This window comes from Bos grunniens, chromosome 1 (assembly GCF_055505025.1).
Source record: "Bos grunniens cultivar Pamir isolate PY7600 chromosome 1, Bosgru_T2T1.0, whole genome shotgun sequence".
Classification (NCBI taxonomy): domain Eukaryota; kingdom Metazoa; phylum Chordata; class Mammalia; order Artiodactyla; family Bovidae; genus Bos; species Bos grunniens.
This window is the reverse complement of record NC_141165.1, coordinates 82,208,970-82,226,346: the sequence shown is the minus strand read 5'-3', so window position 1 is coordinate 82,226,346 and position 17,377 is coordinate 82,208,970. Positions and strand designations below refer to the sequence as shown.

The 17,377-nt window shown below is 36.5% G+C and overlaps 1 protein-coding gene across 10 annotated transcripts in view; it reads left to right on the top strand.

Annotated features, from left to right (window-relative positions):
* Nucleotides 1-17,377, top strand: part of FGF12 (fibroblast growth factor 12) — a 618,054-nt gene that overhangs the window by 411,138 nt on the left and 189,539 nt on the right. For 9 of the 10 annotated variants that reach the window (XM_086319645.1, XM_086319636.1, XM_086319676.1 and 6 more), the window contains one exon: nt 7,840-7,943. In XM_086319645.1, the coding sequence (XP_086175771.1) occupies nt 7,840-7,943 (104 nt within the window). Of the gene's footprint in view, nt 1-7,839; nt 7,944-14,194; nt 15,395-17,377 lie in introns of those variants that run through there. The other variant, XM_086319655.1, reaches the window with a different exon arrangement.

The following is a 17,377-nucleotide window of genomic DNA, read 5'->3' as shown; positions in this document are numbered from 1 at the left end:
GCTCCTTGGAAGGAAAGTTATGACCAACCTAGATAGCATATTCAAAAGCAGAGATATTACTTTGCCAACAAAGGTCTGTCTAGTCAAGGCTATGGTTTTACCTGTGGTCATGTATGGATGTGAGAGTTGGACTGTGAAGAAAGCTGAGCGCCGAAGAATTGATGCTTTTGAACTGTGGTGTTGGAGAAGACTCTTGAGAGTCCCTTGGACTGCAAGGAGATCCAACCAGTCCATTCTGAAGGAGATCAGCCCTGGGATTTCTTTGGAAGCAATGATGCTGAAGCTGAAACTCCAGTACTTTGGCCACCTCATGCGAAGAGTTGACTCATTGGAAAAGACTCTGATACTGGGAGGGATTGGGGGCAGGAGGAGAAGGGGACGACAGAGGATGAGATGGCTGGATGGCATCACTGACTCGATGGACGTGAGTCTGAGTGAACTCCAGGAGTTGGTGATGGACAGGGAGGCCTGGTGTGCTGCAGTTCATGGGGTTGCAAAGAGTTGGACACGACTGAGCGACTGAACTGAACTGAAAGCTTATATAATTTGGGGTATAACCTTTGAAAAAAATATATATATAACTGAAAACTTATATAATTTGGGGTATAACCTTTGAAAAAAAAATATATATATAACATCAGTTCAGTTCATTCGCTCAGTTGTGTCCGACTCTTTGCGACCCCATGAATTGCAATCCCTCCCAGCATCAGAGTCTTTTCCAATGAGTCAACTCTTTGCATGAGGTGGCCAAAGTACTGGAGTTTCAGCTTCAGCATCATTGCTTCCAAAGAAATCCCAGGGCTGATCTCCTTCAGAATGGACTGGTTGGATCTCCTTGCAGTCCAAGGGAATCTCAAGAGTCTTCTTCAACACCACAGTTCAAAAGCATCAATTCTTCGGCGCTCAGCTTTCTTCACAGTCCAACTCTCACATCCATACATGACCACAGGAAAAACCATAGCCTTGACTAGACAGACTTTTGTTGGCAAAGTAATGTCTCTGCTTTTGAATATGCTATCTAGGTTGGTCATAACTTTCCTTCCAAGGAGTAAGCGTCTTTTAATTTCATGGCTGCAGTCACCATCTGCGGTGATTTTGGAGCCCCCAAAAATAAAGTCTGACACTGTTTGCACTGTTTCCCCATCTGTTTTCCATGAAATGATGGGACCAGATGCCATGATCTTCGTTTTCTGAATGTTGAGCTTTAAGCCTACTTTTTCACTCTCCACTTTCACTTTCATCAAGAGGCTTTTTAGTTCCTCTTCACTTTCTGCCATAAGGGCGGTGTCATCTATTATTGAAGTATAATTGACATACCCAAAATACCTAAATGTCTAATGTATCCAATTTGATGAATTTGGACATATGTATACTTCCCTGCTGACTCAAACAGTGCAGAATCTGCCTGCAATCCAGGAGTCACAGGTACAATCCCTGTGTTGGGAAGATCCGCTGGAGGAGGAAATGACAACCCACTACAGTATTCTTACATGGGAAATCCATGGACAGCGGAGCCTGGTGGGCTACAGTCTATGGGGTCACAAAGAGTTGAATATGACTGAGCAACTAACACTTGACATTCCTAACAACAGTGCCTGAAGTTTCTAGTATATCTGCATCCTTGGTAACATCTGTTATCTTTTTTTCTTTTTAAATAGTGGTCATTCAAATAGGTATGAGGTGATATCTCACTGTAGTTTTGATTTGCATTTCCCTGATAATTAGTGCTGTTGAGTGTTTATCATGTATTCATCATTTGTATTTCATCTTTGGAGAAATGTCTGTTTAAGTCTTTTGGCCCTTTTTAATTGGATTATTTGTGCGTGTTTTTTTCTTTTGCTATTGGTTTGTACTTATATATTTAGAATATTAACTCCTTATCAGATTATGGTTTACAGATATTTTCTTCCGTTCTTTAGATTGCCTTTCATTCTGTTGATTGTTTCCTTTGTTGTGCAGAAGGTTTACCTTTGATGTAATCTTGTTTATTTTTGTTTATGTTGCCTGTGCTTCTGGTGTCATATCCAAGAAATCACTTACAAGATCAATGTCCAGAAGCTTTTCCTCTTTGAATTTTGCAGTTTCAGGTTTATTTTTTAGATCTACAATCCATTTTGAGTTGATTTTTGAGTATGATATGAAATAAGAGTCCAATTTCATTCTTTTGGATGTGGATATCTAATTTTCCTAACACCATTTGTTGAATAAACTAGTATTTCCCTTTATTACCTCTTTTCCTTACCTTTTTCCATGTAGTTGAGTGGTTGAGTTTGTTATGGATCTCATGATCACCAACTCTGTGACTTCTTTTTTCAAAATGTGGGTCAGATTTATGTAAGATTTAGAATGAAATACTCATTTTGGAAAGAACAAGGTTGAGAAGATGCTTGAATGTCATATTAGATGCTTGGACTCTTATTCGGCTTATAATTGTAGTCTTTATTCACTGAATGTTTACTGATATTCTGAATATAAGCAGAATGTATACCATTCTGCTTATTCTCTCTCTTAACCTCTGTCTCTCTCTCTCTGTTTCTATGTCTGTCTCTCTTTCCTCTTCAACTCTCTCTTTCTCCATATTGTACAAGTGTGATCTAGATATGATGCTTATTTTGGAGAGCTTATAAACTAGTTGTGGTTGGGGAAAAGATATTTTTAAGGAAAATAAACATTGTGATAAATATAGTCTAGATCTAGGATTAGGGGAGCTGAGAAGTGAGAGAAAGCACTTGGTATTTTGTGTGTCATTTCAAGCCTGGCGGGGGTTTCCATATGAAGATATTGGGTGAATGACATTGCAAGCACAGGCAGTGAAGTAAGGAAAAACATGAAGTTAAAAGAAAGGAGGAAGAAGATCAAATTACTAGAAGCAGTAAATAAATACATTAGAATGAGTAGTGTGGTAGAGCAGAAATATAGGTTATATATAAATAACCTTGAATATTGAGCTGAGATGTTTTAAGTTTTTAATTTCCTTTTCATTTTAAGAAGCAACTTTTCTTTATATATTCCTAGAAATAATGTCTTTTCATGACTCTTAAAATTAATATTTACTGAAAATAAGTTAAGTACATAGAACTGGGGTAGACGTTGCATAGATTTACCCTCAAGAGTCCTTAAGGAAGGAGACAGATGTGTAAGCAAATAACTCTATTACTGTGTTCCAAAAACCATTGCAGAGATATGCCCATGAAATAAATAATTATGGAAAAGGAAACTTATCTCTCAAGGGTTTGGGTAAGACTTATGGTCCAGTTAAATAGGGAAGATAGGGTTTCCAAAAACCTATCTTCCAAAGAGAGAGGGAAAAAGAACCATGAATCCAATCTAGTTTAATTAAGATCAAGGGGAAACTTAGGATGTGGCAAAAGGCTCTGTGAAACTGCTCATGATGAATGGAACAGTTGCAGGTGATAAACTGGAAGAGTGGTTTACAGTCAGGTGCTAAAGGGCATTGAGGGTCAGACTTAAAGGCTTTGGATCTGTCCTGTACATGATGAATAGTCACTTGAGGAATCAAGCAGGGAACTGACAGCAGGGAAGTGGCATGAGTAGAGGGAAGGGACTTGGAAGAGTGGTATGGCCCAGTTGCTCTTTGAGAATGGAAAGGAAGACTGGAGATATAGGAGGGATTGTCACTAAGTAACAAAGGGCTGGAGCCAGAGTGCTGTGTGGAAGATAAATAATAGATCAGAAGAAGTCATTTGCCATTCTTCAAGATTTTAAGAGGCAGATGCAGACCCTCCCAAAGAGAATAGCTTTTAGCTTTTACCACTAGAAACTCTCATTCCAGATTGTTTACTGATTTTGTTTTTAATAAACTTGCTAAATCTCTCAAAGCGTACCATCTAAAAGCCATTATCACCTTATGCTTCGTATAAAACTTTCACACAAGTTTCTTGTTTTTGTCTGTGTCTTGCTTTAGCAGTTTTCTCCCTCTCCTCAGATAGGAAAAGCTTTATAGTTGCTTTTTTAATCCTGTTTTAGCTAAATGAACCAATGTTGTTTGCATTTGTCCTGGGAAATCTTTACTTTAGAAAGACATTATGCACAATTTTGGGTTTCTTTGCTCTTTTTCATAAGTATCATCATTGGACTTGTTATTTTCCAGTGGTTACATTTATTTACAGTGTGTAAATGTAGTTCATACCTCATGTGTTGACTCTACTTTTGTTCCCAATGTCTATCAGTTAGAGGTAGGTTTGGCTCAGACCAAAGTAACTAAAGTAGGTTGCACAGACTAAAGTAACAAGGACTTATTTTTCTCACATAAAAGCCAGACCTAGGTAATTGAAAGCTGGACTGGTGCCATTGCTCCACAAAGTCCTCAGGGGCCCAACTCTTTACAGTTCACTTGTCATCACCCTCTCAAGGGGCAGCCCTTGTTTTCATGGCCTGAGATAATCCAGCAACCCTAACCTCATCCCCATCCAAACAGCAATAGGGGAAATGGTAGAAGAGGGCAAAGGGCAGTTGTCTTGAAGAAAAGGATATTCATGAGTACAAAGACATTTCTGCCTACATCTCATTGGCCAGTACTGATCTATTGCCACAGTTAGACACAGGCTATATATGGAAATTTAGCGAAATTATCTATTATTTTTGAGAAGGTGAGAATGGGTATTAGGTGATCAGATCAGATCAGATCAGTCACTCAGTCGTGTCCGACTCTTTGCAACCCCATGAATCGCAGCACACCAGGCCTCCCTGTCCATCATCAACTCCCGGAGTTCACTCAGACTCACGTCCATCGAGTCAGTGATGCCATCCAGCCATCTCATCCTCTGTTGTCCCCTTCTCCTCCTGCCCCCAATCCCTCCCAGCATCAGAGTCTTTTCCATTGAGTCAACTCTTCGCATGAGGTGGCCAAAGTACTGGAGTTTCAGCTTCAGCATCATTCCTTCCAAAGAAATCCCAGGGCTGATCTCCTTCAGAATGGACTGGTTGGATCTCCTTGCAGTCCAAGGGACTCTCAAGAGTCTACTCCAACACCACAGTTCAAAAGCATCAATTCTTCGGCACTCAGCCTTCTTCACAGTCCAACTCTCACATCCATACATGACCACAGGAACAACCATAGCCTTGACTAGACGAACCTTTGTTGGCAAAGTAATGTCTCTGCTTTTGAATATGCTATCTAGATTGGTCATAACTTTCCTTCCAAGGAGTAAGCGTCTTTTAATTTCATGGCTGCAGTCACCATCTGCAGTGATTTTAGAGCCTAGAAAAATTGAGTATTAGGTGAAATTAAACTTAAAAGAGAAGGAGGAGGAAATAGGATATTTGGGGCAGATAACCACATTAGAGAGCCAGAAAACCTTTGTTCAGTTGCATTTCCACCAGGATTACCTCTCTGAACCTGTTTGCTCTTCTAAAAATTAGGCTAATCATTCTGTCCTAAATTCTTCATCGTGTTGATGGTTGAGGGTCAAATACAATGATGAATTCATCAACACTTTGAAAATTGTGTTGCACAAAAATAAAGTATTATTTTAAAAGTGGTAATCGATCTTCTGAATATAAGCTGAGTAGATATAGGTCAGGTGATATGTCAATTTATATCAGACCTTATGGTTACCTTATTTGACAAGCAGAAGAATCATATGTCAATGAAAAATAGCTCTTTAATAGAGAGAATACATCTCTGTTTATGTCAAGGACGTGATAGTGCATTTGATTCTTCTGTCAATTCTATGCAGTAAGGATTATTATGCCCATTTTATAGACAGGAAAACTAGAGCAGAGAGAGTAAACAAATGGCTCCAAGGCACACAGCTTCTGAGTGATGAGTTTAGAAACTACTCTGTCTATGAATCTCTCCCACTTTTTTGTAATCTGTGTTGCTGCTTTAATGTTTATACACCCCACTTCTTGTTGCCCATTTGATGAAATCTAGATCTCTAAGACAGGAGTGACAGACTCTCGGGTATTTCTCCTTACTTTATCTCCATGGTGTTCGTGCCCATTCCTCCCCAGTATGAATCAAATCCTTCAATCTGCTAGTCCCTTCGTATACACATACACTACCCTACGGAAACTCTTACTTCCTGCCCTACTATAATGTTTCTGATCTTCGCCTACTCAACTTCTGTCCCTTCTTTAAGTGTCAGCTTGGGTCTGTGTGAGACATTTCTTGAACACTTCAGATCACAGATCTTCCATTTCCCTGAACTTCTGTACATAGAGAATATATATATATATATATAAATATAGAATGCATATATTACATTTAATTATAGAACTACATTATACACTGTATCAGATTATTCCATATGCCTTAGCTGTCTCTCCCCAAGTAGACTTTAAGGTCTTATACTACTTCTCATTTCAGTAACACAGGGACAAGTTTAAGAACATGGGAGGAACAAAAACAAGTACAGATTCAAATTGCAGTAACAATTAATTCTTAAGCATCTGCTAAGATTTAGTCTCAGCTTTCATGACAGATGAGGAAAAAGATTCAAAAAGGCAAAGAGACTGGTCTGATGTCAAATATCTAGGAGTTGAATACTGCTGTATCAAACTTGTGGTCTTAGGCTTGATCCTTAGAACTATCAGTTGAACATTTGACTAAAAGCCAAATACTGTGTAGGTGTCTGTGTCTTGTGTGTGTGTGTGTGTGTCTGTGTCTTGTGTGTGTGTGTGTGTGTATGTTTGGCTTACTATTCCATGTTGAGAGAACCCCAGAAAATACACATATATATTTTTCTTATATTCAAAACTGAGACCAGAATTTTATCAGTAGAAAAGATAGATAAGAACTTCTAACTAAGGCAGGTTGTTAAAGTGAACTACAGGGCTATTCTCTTATGTTATAAATATTTAGTTGTTATAAATATTTCATTCATATTCATGTTGCCATCTATACAGCCTAGCTGTATGATTGCTTTCCAGCTTCAAGTAATATGAATTCTCTCAGGTTAGAGATAATGTTTTATGCTTATGCTCATTTTGTAATTATCAGTGTTATTAAAAATAGTGCTATATAGGGATATCTAATTTATAGAAGTACACTTTTGAAAGAATTAGATTATCTTATTTATTTTCTTTCTGATATTTATGTACCTTCTCCAAGTAGACAAGTAGACTGTTCAATATTTTCAGTAGTGGACAACACAAATATTCAAAGACTACAAACATATTCTCATTTTATCATAGGATATTGAATTAAATTTATGAAGTTGATTTTTAATGGTTTTGTGTATAAATATGGACGTATATATATATTTGATATACAATATGTCCATCAGAGCTTAAGCTATCTAGCAATCATTGATCCATCTATCTACATTTATATATAAAAACTGAAAAATAAAGAGAACTGTTCTCCTATTTCTAGCATAGTTAAGTATAAGCCAGTGGTTTTTGCTTTCATCTTGTGTATTTAAGAAGACAGTGTTCAGGACCACAAGGAAAATAAGCTCTGGCATATGTTATGAAGATCACATTTTATTTTTAATTATGATTCGAAATGTATTTTCTTCCATTAAGAATTTTTTGGTTCAAATTATTTGTTTGTTAGGAAAAATCATCTTATACAATTTGAGTGTATGTTCGTTTTGTAGAGTGGAGATCCTGGACTCTCAGATCCATGAGGGGCGTTTGGAGTCCTTCTAATCTAATCCCTTTATTACAGATGAGTTTATGTGATTTACCTGAAGTCACAGTGTTAATAATTAGTCATGCTGCAGAAACAAGAAGTCAGTTCTCCTCACTCTTAGAACTGCCCCCGCCAACTAATATCAGTTCATAGGTTTTAATCCTCAAAAGAGTCATTTTAAGAAGCAAGATGATATATTCAAAAGGTCATTGATCCTTTCCTCTCTTTTTGCCCTCTAGCCCTCTTCAATCTAATCCCTGTGGGCCTGCGTGTGGTGGCCATCCAAGGGGTGAAGGCCAGCCTCTATGTGGCCATGAATGGTGAAGGCTATCTCTACAGCTCAGTAAGTACCTTGGTTTTCATGCATGTGTGTGTCTGTGTGTGTGTTCACACACACACACAAACTGGCATTGAGAGACAATGAAGTAACCATATTTTAGGGAGAAAAATTACAAATTGAAGTCATTTTACATTTTCTGATCCAGTGTGTCAGTGTTACTATACAAATTTTATAATTTATAATGTTAAAGATCATGCTTTGTTGAGAAAGAACTAGCAATTCTTCCTGTGATATAAAGTCTCTTTTTCTAGTTTCTACTTCTAGACAATAATCTTGTGAATTTTATCTTTAATTCAAGAGGTAAGACATTTTTCCTTTATGCTGTTACTTCTCTTTCAAGCACAGTGGATGGTTTAGGAAGCTGAATTCTTGAATTTGTCTGGGAATCTTCTCTGACTTATTGTGGAGAAAAAAACCTTTCAGAATAGACTGTTTTTGTTTGTATTTAAGAAAACTGTGTAGTACCTAATGTGTCAGATTCCTCAGATAACTGCAGAATTGATTAAATGAGCTTCGGGTTCGGGGCTGAGATATTTGAGTTTAATTTGCATTTCGGCTACAGTATTCCTTTGAGAAAGTCATCTCTTCTCTTTGACTTAATTTCCAAACCTTCCAAATGAGGGTGTTGGGCCTCAGGCTGTCAAACATCCCTCTTAAATCTAAAATTGTTAAAATTAGGCAGCCTTAGTAGCTACATTATGAGCCCTGGCATATTTGAAAGCAGTTAATAACCTCACTCTCAAGATAGTAATTTATGCACTGAGACAGTGCACAGCACTGAATCTTGTGTATGTAAATAATTCCTGTTATATCCTAAGGAAATTACATATTTCAGAAGAACTATCCTTGAAAACCACAGATTTCCACCTTTCTGTCTGTGATCTCAGTAAATAGACTAAGTTATTCAGGAAGTTCACTTATGCCTACTAGATTCTCAGTTAATTATTAAACAGCTTTTATTAAACATTTTCCATAGTCAGATGAATCTCTGGTACCCTATGCTTGCTTCCACCTGTCATTCTTATTAACATTCTTAAAGTTGCTATTTTACTCCTGAACAGGTTCACATCTGAATATGCATTTATATACCAGATGTGTACATCTGCATTTTGTCAATGGTTCTACTCAAAATAATTCATAAAGGTATATACATTTTTTAGTTAAAACAATGGGCTTTCATTCTTAATGTGTCATAATTCTAACATTTCTTAATGTCCAATTATTGTGAGTCTGTATTTTAAATGTGAGAATTAAAATAAGAAAAAAAGTTAGCCGGTTTTATTTTGAATGACTCCAGTTAGTGAAACTTAAAAAAAAATTTTTTTAATGTATTACAAGCTAAAACATTTAGGTGATCTTAGGATACTATTAATTTAAGAATTTAATCAGTCATCAAGTAAATACCTGAAAGTAGACCATATTTATGTCTCTATTTAGAAGGTTGTTATTCATTTTTATATTTATTTAAAAGATCATAATTCAGGTTGTAATTCCACACAAACTTTAGAGTTCAAATTTCTGAACCAGAAGTCATTTCCAAAGGTCTGGGAAGGAGGAGAATAAAAAGTATTGTCTGAAAATGGTATTGTAGCATGTGGCAGCTGTGTAGGAGCCTCGTGTGTGTGTGTGTGTGTGTGTAAAGAGGGTGGGGACTGGGAGGGGTCACTGTTGTTGGGTGCAATGCCAAAGTTCCTGGGAGAGGCGCCTGAGCTGAGTATTCAGCATGACATACCTGAACTTCATGTGAGGCAACCCTTTAAGAGAAACATTTTTTCTATCTCTGTTGCTAAGAGCTAGGCTTAAAATACTGGGATCCCATAGGAGAGATTTTAAGAAATTTTTGACTAGAGAATGTTACAGTAGGTGCTTTTTTCTAATCGATTGAACACCTTAGTAAAACCAGTAATCACCTGTTGAGTTACCTGATTTGGGTACCTAGAGTTTCAGTTTTTCTCTGCGCTTAAATTTACCTCATACCAAGCATTTGCAACTTTTTTTCTGTGTGGTACTGCTAGGCTACTGGAACAATTTTCTTAATTATAAGCATGGCATTGCTGACATAGGGCATCAGGGTCCCTACTTTCAAAATCACTCTCTTTCTATATAGCACTAATAGTAGGAAATGCTGGTTTTTAATTTTATACCAGCTTTTCCTACTGTCTGTCCCTTTGTTACGGGACAAAGTGGTGATAGTCACACAGTCGTGTCCGACTCTTTGTGACCCTATGGACTGAAGCCCGCCAGGCTCCTCTGTCCATCGGATTCTCCAGGCCAGAATACTGGAGTGGGTTGCTAGTCCCTTCTCCAGGGACAGGACAAAAGGGGGCCAGTATTGGGAGAAGCGCACCTGAAAGAGAATTGGGTATCAAAGCTTCATCATACTTGTTCTCCTTCCTGTGTGTGCAGCATGTCTCAGCAAGAGAGCACTAGCATGGCCAGGAGCCTTGCAGTGAGTTAAAAACAGGCTGTTGCAGGCTTTCTTGAGGTGCTTTTGGTGTATATTAAGGCTTGAAGTTATTTGAAAAGCAGTTTCCTACTTTATGGTAAACAGTATAGCTGAGCATACCAATAAGGTCCGTTCCTGGAATTTGAGGTGGGGGTGCAGGGGGACTGATGATATGTTTCTGAGGGCAAACCCTAGAGATCCTAAAGAGGCTCAGTTAGAATCCAAGAGGAATTCTCAAATGGTATCATGCATGTAGTGTCACTTACCTTGTCTGTATTCATAGTTAAGCTTGGAATTAATTCCCTTGCTACGTCTGATTTCCCTGCTCCTTTATCACAAGACAAAAGAGAGAGTAGTAAAGACTACTACTTTACTATCAAGGACTATTACTTTACTACAAGGGACTATCCGGTAGCATAGAGCTAGAAAGTTTTGGAATCCATTCTGAAAGTCTTTATTTTAATAGGTGATTTTAATACATACACTTTTAATGAGATTGTTGATACATCTGGATTTGTTTTTACCCTTGTAGTTTGCACTTTTTGCTTCTATTTTATTTTCTCACATTATTGAAACATTTTCTTATTCTATCTGTATTCTTCTGCTAGTTTGTAAATGTAGGTTATAATCCTAGTCTTTTAAGTATTTATATTTTTTAACATACGTGAATAGTTTGCTGAATAATAAAATATATTTATTTCTGTCCTTCTAAATAGCTGATAGACCTTGGTATGTTTTCTTCCCTAGTAAATACTACCATCCTTGTCAGGAATTAGACTATTTACACTTTAAATGAAAATATGCACGGTTATTATTCTATAGTAAAAGTTAAATTTGTGAATCTTAAAGTAATTTCTGTGCACATAGGTTTAGTTTTCCTGTGTATCAAATTTGATCCTTCTGAGTTCACTTTTCTTCTAAACAAAATCCTTTTCTGTTTGTTGGTCTATAGACTGTGAATTCCCTTCATTTCTAGTACCTGTGAAAATACTTTACTTTCACTTTCAGTCTTGAATTATAGTTCAGATAGTTACATAGTTTTTAGTAGATCTATATTTTCCCCAACACTTTGAAAATTATATTCCACTGATTTCCCGCCATCTGTTGTTGACTGTAAGAAGATTGCTATCAGTTTAATATTCTCTTCTTTATAGATAATCTATGTGGAAAATTAAAGAAACTTTTGCTCTTTATACTTCATGTTCTGCAAATTCACTATAATGTCTAGTTGTAAATCTATATTAAGTTGTTAGAAATTCAGAATCACTTTCAATCCAAAGAATCAGACTTCTTTAATTTTGGAAAGTTTTAACTCTTCCCATATACATTTTATTTCTCTGTTACAATTTCCAGTCTTTTGTGCTGATAGTATTTAAATGACTTTCACTAGAAACCTGAAAATTTATCTACTCTAGAAATGATGCCAACTATTTTGTGATTTCAGTCACTGTGCTTTAAATTTTTGGATGTCTAATGGTTTCCATTCCATATCTACCTGATCTTGACTGATTTCAGTTTTTACTATCGAGCTCTTTTTACAGAAAGTTATTAACTCATTTATGTCTCTGAGCATTCTTATAATACTTATTTGGATGCTTATAATTCTTATTATACTTACTAGACTTTTCCACAAAGTTAATTGCTTTTGTAATGAATTCATGTTTCAATCGATGATTTTGTTAGCTGTCAATTTTAGAATAAGATTCAGATTATATTAGGATTTAGAGTTCTGCCTATGTTTGAATTTTGTTCTGCAGGCCCATTTCTCTTTGTTTTTCTTTTCTTCATAATCATCTTCCTTTTAAGCCTGCCCTCAATTTCCACCATATATTTGGTTGCTTCTATGTAGCCTCTGGGGCTTCCCAGGTGGCTAAGTGGTAAAGAATTTGCTTGCCAATGCTGGAGACGCAGGAGACGTGGGTTCAATTCCTGGGTCGGGAAGATCTCCTGGAGAAGGAAATGTCAACCCACTCCAGTATTCTTGCCTGGAGAATTTCATGGACAAAGGATCCTGGCCAGCTGTAGTCTGTGGAGTTGCAAAGAGTCTGATACAACTTAGCAACTAAATAGCAACAACAACAACAGATGGAACCTCCAGTGGCCTTAGTTTAGAATAAGATTTCAAGAGTCATTTCAAGACTCCAATCATAGCATAGCATTGGGTTAGGAAAGTGGGCCTGGGTAAGAGTATTGCTTGGTCTTATCTCTCTCATTAGGAGGCGATGTCTGTCATTGCATCTTGTTTAAAATAGTAGCAGCATTTTAAAAAATACAGTTTATGTACAATAGTACATTAGTTTCAGATGATCTACATAGTGATTAGAAATTCATATACCTTAGAAATAATCACCATGGTAAGTCTAGTAACCACCTGTTTCCATACAGTTATTACAATATTATTGATCATATTCCTTATACTATATATTACAACTCTGGGTCTTATTTATTCTGTAATTAAAATCTTATACTTCTTCATCTGTTCACTTATTTTGTCCAATCCTACAACCCCTTCCCATCTGACAACTACTAGTTTGTTCTCTGTATCTGATCTGTTTTCATTTTGTTTTTGTTGTTTGTTTTATTTAAGATTCCACAAATACATGAGATCATATAATATATGTCTATATCTGGCTTATTTCACTTAGTGTAATACTCTCCAGACCCAACAATGTTGTTGCAAATTGAATACTTTCTTTTTCTTTTAAATGTTCCATTATATATATGTGTGTGTCTGTGTGTTTGGGTATGTTGTGTGTGCATGTGCGTACACACACTTAGTTGCTCAGTCATATCCTACTCTCTGTGACCCCATGGGCTGTAGCCTGCCAGGCTACTTTGTATATGGGATTTCCCATGCCTGGGAAATGGGAATGGGAATAGCTAAATCTGATGCTTCAGCAAAAATACTGGACTGGGTTGCCATTTCCTTCTTTGGGAAATCTTCCCAAACCAGGGATCCAACCTGTATCTCTTATGTCTTCTGCATTGGCAGGCGATTCTTTCCCACTAGCCACCTGGGAAGCTCCCATATGTATGTATGTATTATGTGTATATATACATATATATATGTATATATACATACACACATATGTATATATACATCTTTTTTATACATTCATCTGTTGATCGACACAGGTTGTTTCTGTATCATGGCTATTGTAAATAATGCTTCAGTTAATATCATCTTATTACAAGATATTGAATATAGTTCCCTGCGGTAAACAGTAGGCCCTTGTTGTTTATATATTTTAAAGTTTATTTTTAAAATCAACATTGCTTATCCTATTTGCTGTTGCAATTAAACATGTGTGACTCCATACTGTTACAGCAGAATGTCTTGGCACTGCCTTTAGAATTCTATACCTAAATCTGATGCTTCAGCAAGAGTAGTGTTGAGATTGCAATATGATACTGACTTTACATTGAAAAACTGAGTCAAAATTTATTGAGAAATATAGAAGGGGTCTCTGAGGAAGAAGAAAAGAGAAAGCCAATTTCAAAAGTTATTGGAAGAAGACTGCTTTATGCCCACAAAATGGCATTAGGATTTTTTTATTTTACACCTCTAATTTCTTTTCTTCCCCACTATCATAAATGGCCAAAATTTTCCATCACTGAGGATAAATAAAAATTTTCTCATTTTCTGTAGCCAAAAATAACTCCCACAGTTTATACTTTAGTAGGACATTTATCTGTATATTTCCTTTCTTTCTTTGGTTGGAATTATTTTCATGCCCTATCTATTAACTTTGATGCAAGTTCCTTGAAGTCAGTGATCATATTTAATATATATTAATATATTCCATAGGACTTCCCAGGTGGTGCAGTGGTAAGAAATCTGCCTGCCAATGCAGGAAACGAAGGAGATGCAGGTTCCATCCCTGAGTTTGGAAGATCTCCTGGAGAAGGAAATGGCAACTCACTTCAGTCTTCATTCTTGCCTGGGAAATCCCATGGACAGAGGAGCCTGGCACGCAGTAGTCCTTGGGGTCGCAAGAGCAGCTGAGCCCACACACCCATGCTTGCGTCTATAATATAGATACAAAAGAGTTACCCGCTCTGGAATCTGAGTTTCTCCATCAACTGACTTCCTCATGGAATGCTTTGAAATTTGAGGCATATGCAGAATTATTTCTTGGGTAATGATGTCTCTGAAAAGTCTAATATTGAAGGAGAGCTACGGAGACAGAGGGGGAACACCTTAGCCATTAATGCCAAATGAATCATAGAGTTTTGAAGTTAATGGTGCCTGAATAGAGACAAATCAAAAGCCAAACCACAGAGGCTTGTCCAGCAATTAGATTGTTAAATATTCAGATTAGATTATTTGCATAAATCCCATATACTTGAAGTTTTCTTGAATTTTGTAATATTTCTTTTTCATCCTAGGTTGATTTTGGGCTATAGTACCTAGAAAATTGCTTATTTTACCTACTTTTTAAAAATCCTCATATATATATATATTAACTTAACTGGGTTATTTTGATCAACACAGCTCAAGAATCTGGCTGTGTTGCTTGCGAACATATGACAAGAAATTGTGTTGCTTTGCTTAGAATTAGGTTGTTTTTCTTCAGAAAGAAACAGAGGTTATTAGTTATACTTTCTGTAAGGAGTGAATGATGATAAGCATCTATTTTTACCTTATGATGTTTTCAGTAATAAGTGGTATTGGATTTATTCCAAGAGTTTATAATTTCTGGAAAATGTTAATACTTTAGCTCCTGAGCTAGTCTTAATTGTAAAAATTAGCATATGTATTTCCTGTAGCATTTTTTATTGAAAAGTAAAAATAGGATTAAGCTTCTAAGAGTAGCACTAACGAGAACCTTTGGTTGAATCATTTGAAAATGATACTACAAGTTAGATTTTTGTCTTTCTACTTTGCCATTGGGCACATTAGGCCAACATGTAGTCATATATCCCAAATTTCTCAGTTGTGTTTCTTAGTTCGTAAGTAGTATGTAAGAATGAAATCTTTATAAATAAAACTGGTTTTGAATCACAACTCTGTAACTTACTTCCTTTGTGTCACTGAGGAGATTTCTTAACCTTCTAGACTCAGTTTCCTTATGTATAAAATGGAGATAATAATGAAAATACCATCTTTATAGTGTTGTGGCAAGGATTAAATGAGACAATGCATGTAAAACCCTAGGACTGTGCCCAGTACACAGTCAGTGCTCAGTGTCAGCTGCAAGTAGTAGTAATAGATATATTAAATAAGATGCTCACTGTAGATTAATCAATTTCTTACCCTCAGTTCATGAAGTTCACGTAGGGTAATTCTACCCTTATTTTCAGTGGTAATTCCTGGTTTGGCTAATCTAATATCTTTAGCCACCCTGGCCATGGGAAGTTGGTTGCAGAGTATTTCTCATTAAGTTAGAGCCAATTAACTTCAGGCCAAAGACTTGACTTTATCTGTTGAAGGAGAGTTTCCTTTTTCTCTTTTAAACAGAATTTAGAACTGAGAGGATCAAGGGCTATAGCCATCTTAAAACTACTAGGAGAGGGACTTCCCTGATGGTCCTATGGTTAAGACTTCACCCTGCAATGCAGGGGGTGCAGGTTCAATTCCTGGTCAGGGAGCTAAGATCCCACATGCCTCGAGGCCAAAAAATCAAAACAAAATAGATGCAGTTTTATACCAAATCCAATAAAGATTTTAAGGTTAATAATAATTATATTAGAAAAAATAAAATTCAAGGAGAATTCATGTCTTAGAATGATTCCAACATTCAGAAGACAAAATGTTTCTAGGTGGAAAGATGGAGGAACCAGGTCTTGTTCACATCCTTTCACACTGCACATGAAGTCATACCTGGAGCCAGCCCTACCACTGAAGTTTTCAGTTTTAGGAGCCAGTTATTACCCTTCTGTATGAACCAGTTTAGGCTGCATTTTTTTTAAACCTGATAAACTGACAATGGAGCAAATCAATTTTCAGAGTTTTAATACTTTCCAAGAAAGCTAAAGCTCCATGTTCTCCATGTCATGTCTGCAGAAGGATTTCCCAGTGGCCTTGTTCTGTGGAGTTAGGACTTTACTGTGGCTTTCTGGGCCAGCTTGATTCCCAAAACAGATCCTCTGCTCTTACTACTTCTGCCTTCCCTTGCTTGTTCCCCTCCAAAACCAATGTAAGACTTTGTCATTTTCATATATACGTGTTTCTTGGGTTTGTAATAAATAAATCATCAAAAAATAGGACTCAACAACTTTTCTTCCCCTCTGCCCCCCATCATGGGCCAGTTTTTCAACTTCTGGGGACATTTTTCAAAATATCTCCTTATGTAACTCACTTGGAGGGAAATATATAAAATAAGTCTATAAGCCATGCCTTTGATAAACTTCAGGGATGGGAAAAGAGAAGCAATTATGAATGCTAAATGCAGAGGGAAAATCAGTAAGTAATCAGTTGAGATTTGAGTGGAATAGAGAGGTAGTAAAGCAGAGAAACAGAAGCAGTTCATTTTTATGACTAAGTCTGAAGATAAGTCCAATATTTAAATAGATAGCACTGAGGAAAAGAACAGGAAAAAGCAAAATAAAAAAAGCATAGTGATAGCTGGTCAAATTAGAACAAATGTCAGACAAAGACAGGTCACAGAGTGGTACATTTTGAGGAGATTTCAAGTCTATAGCTTACTGTACTTATGGTGCATTTAAAGTTTGTTTATGCAACATAGATTTTTAAAATCTAGTAGTTAAATTGGGGAAATTGTTTAGCTGCATAGAAATGTAATGTCAAAACTGACATATATTTCAGGCATCTCTAAATGGAAACAAATTTTGAGGCCACTGAAAACATCAGTATTACATGGGTACCTGTCATAAAAGTGTTCCAATTTATGTCTGATGTCTTAGTGTAAGTAACTGTTTGACCCTTAGAGGAGTCTGCTTTAGGGTTTGGGTAATAATTATATAGTCAGATTATACATGATCCTATATATGATTCAGTGGGTGATCACATGTCAATATAAGCATGAAA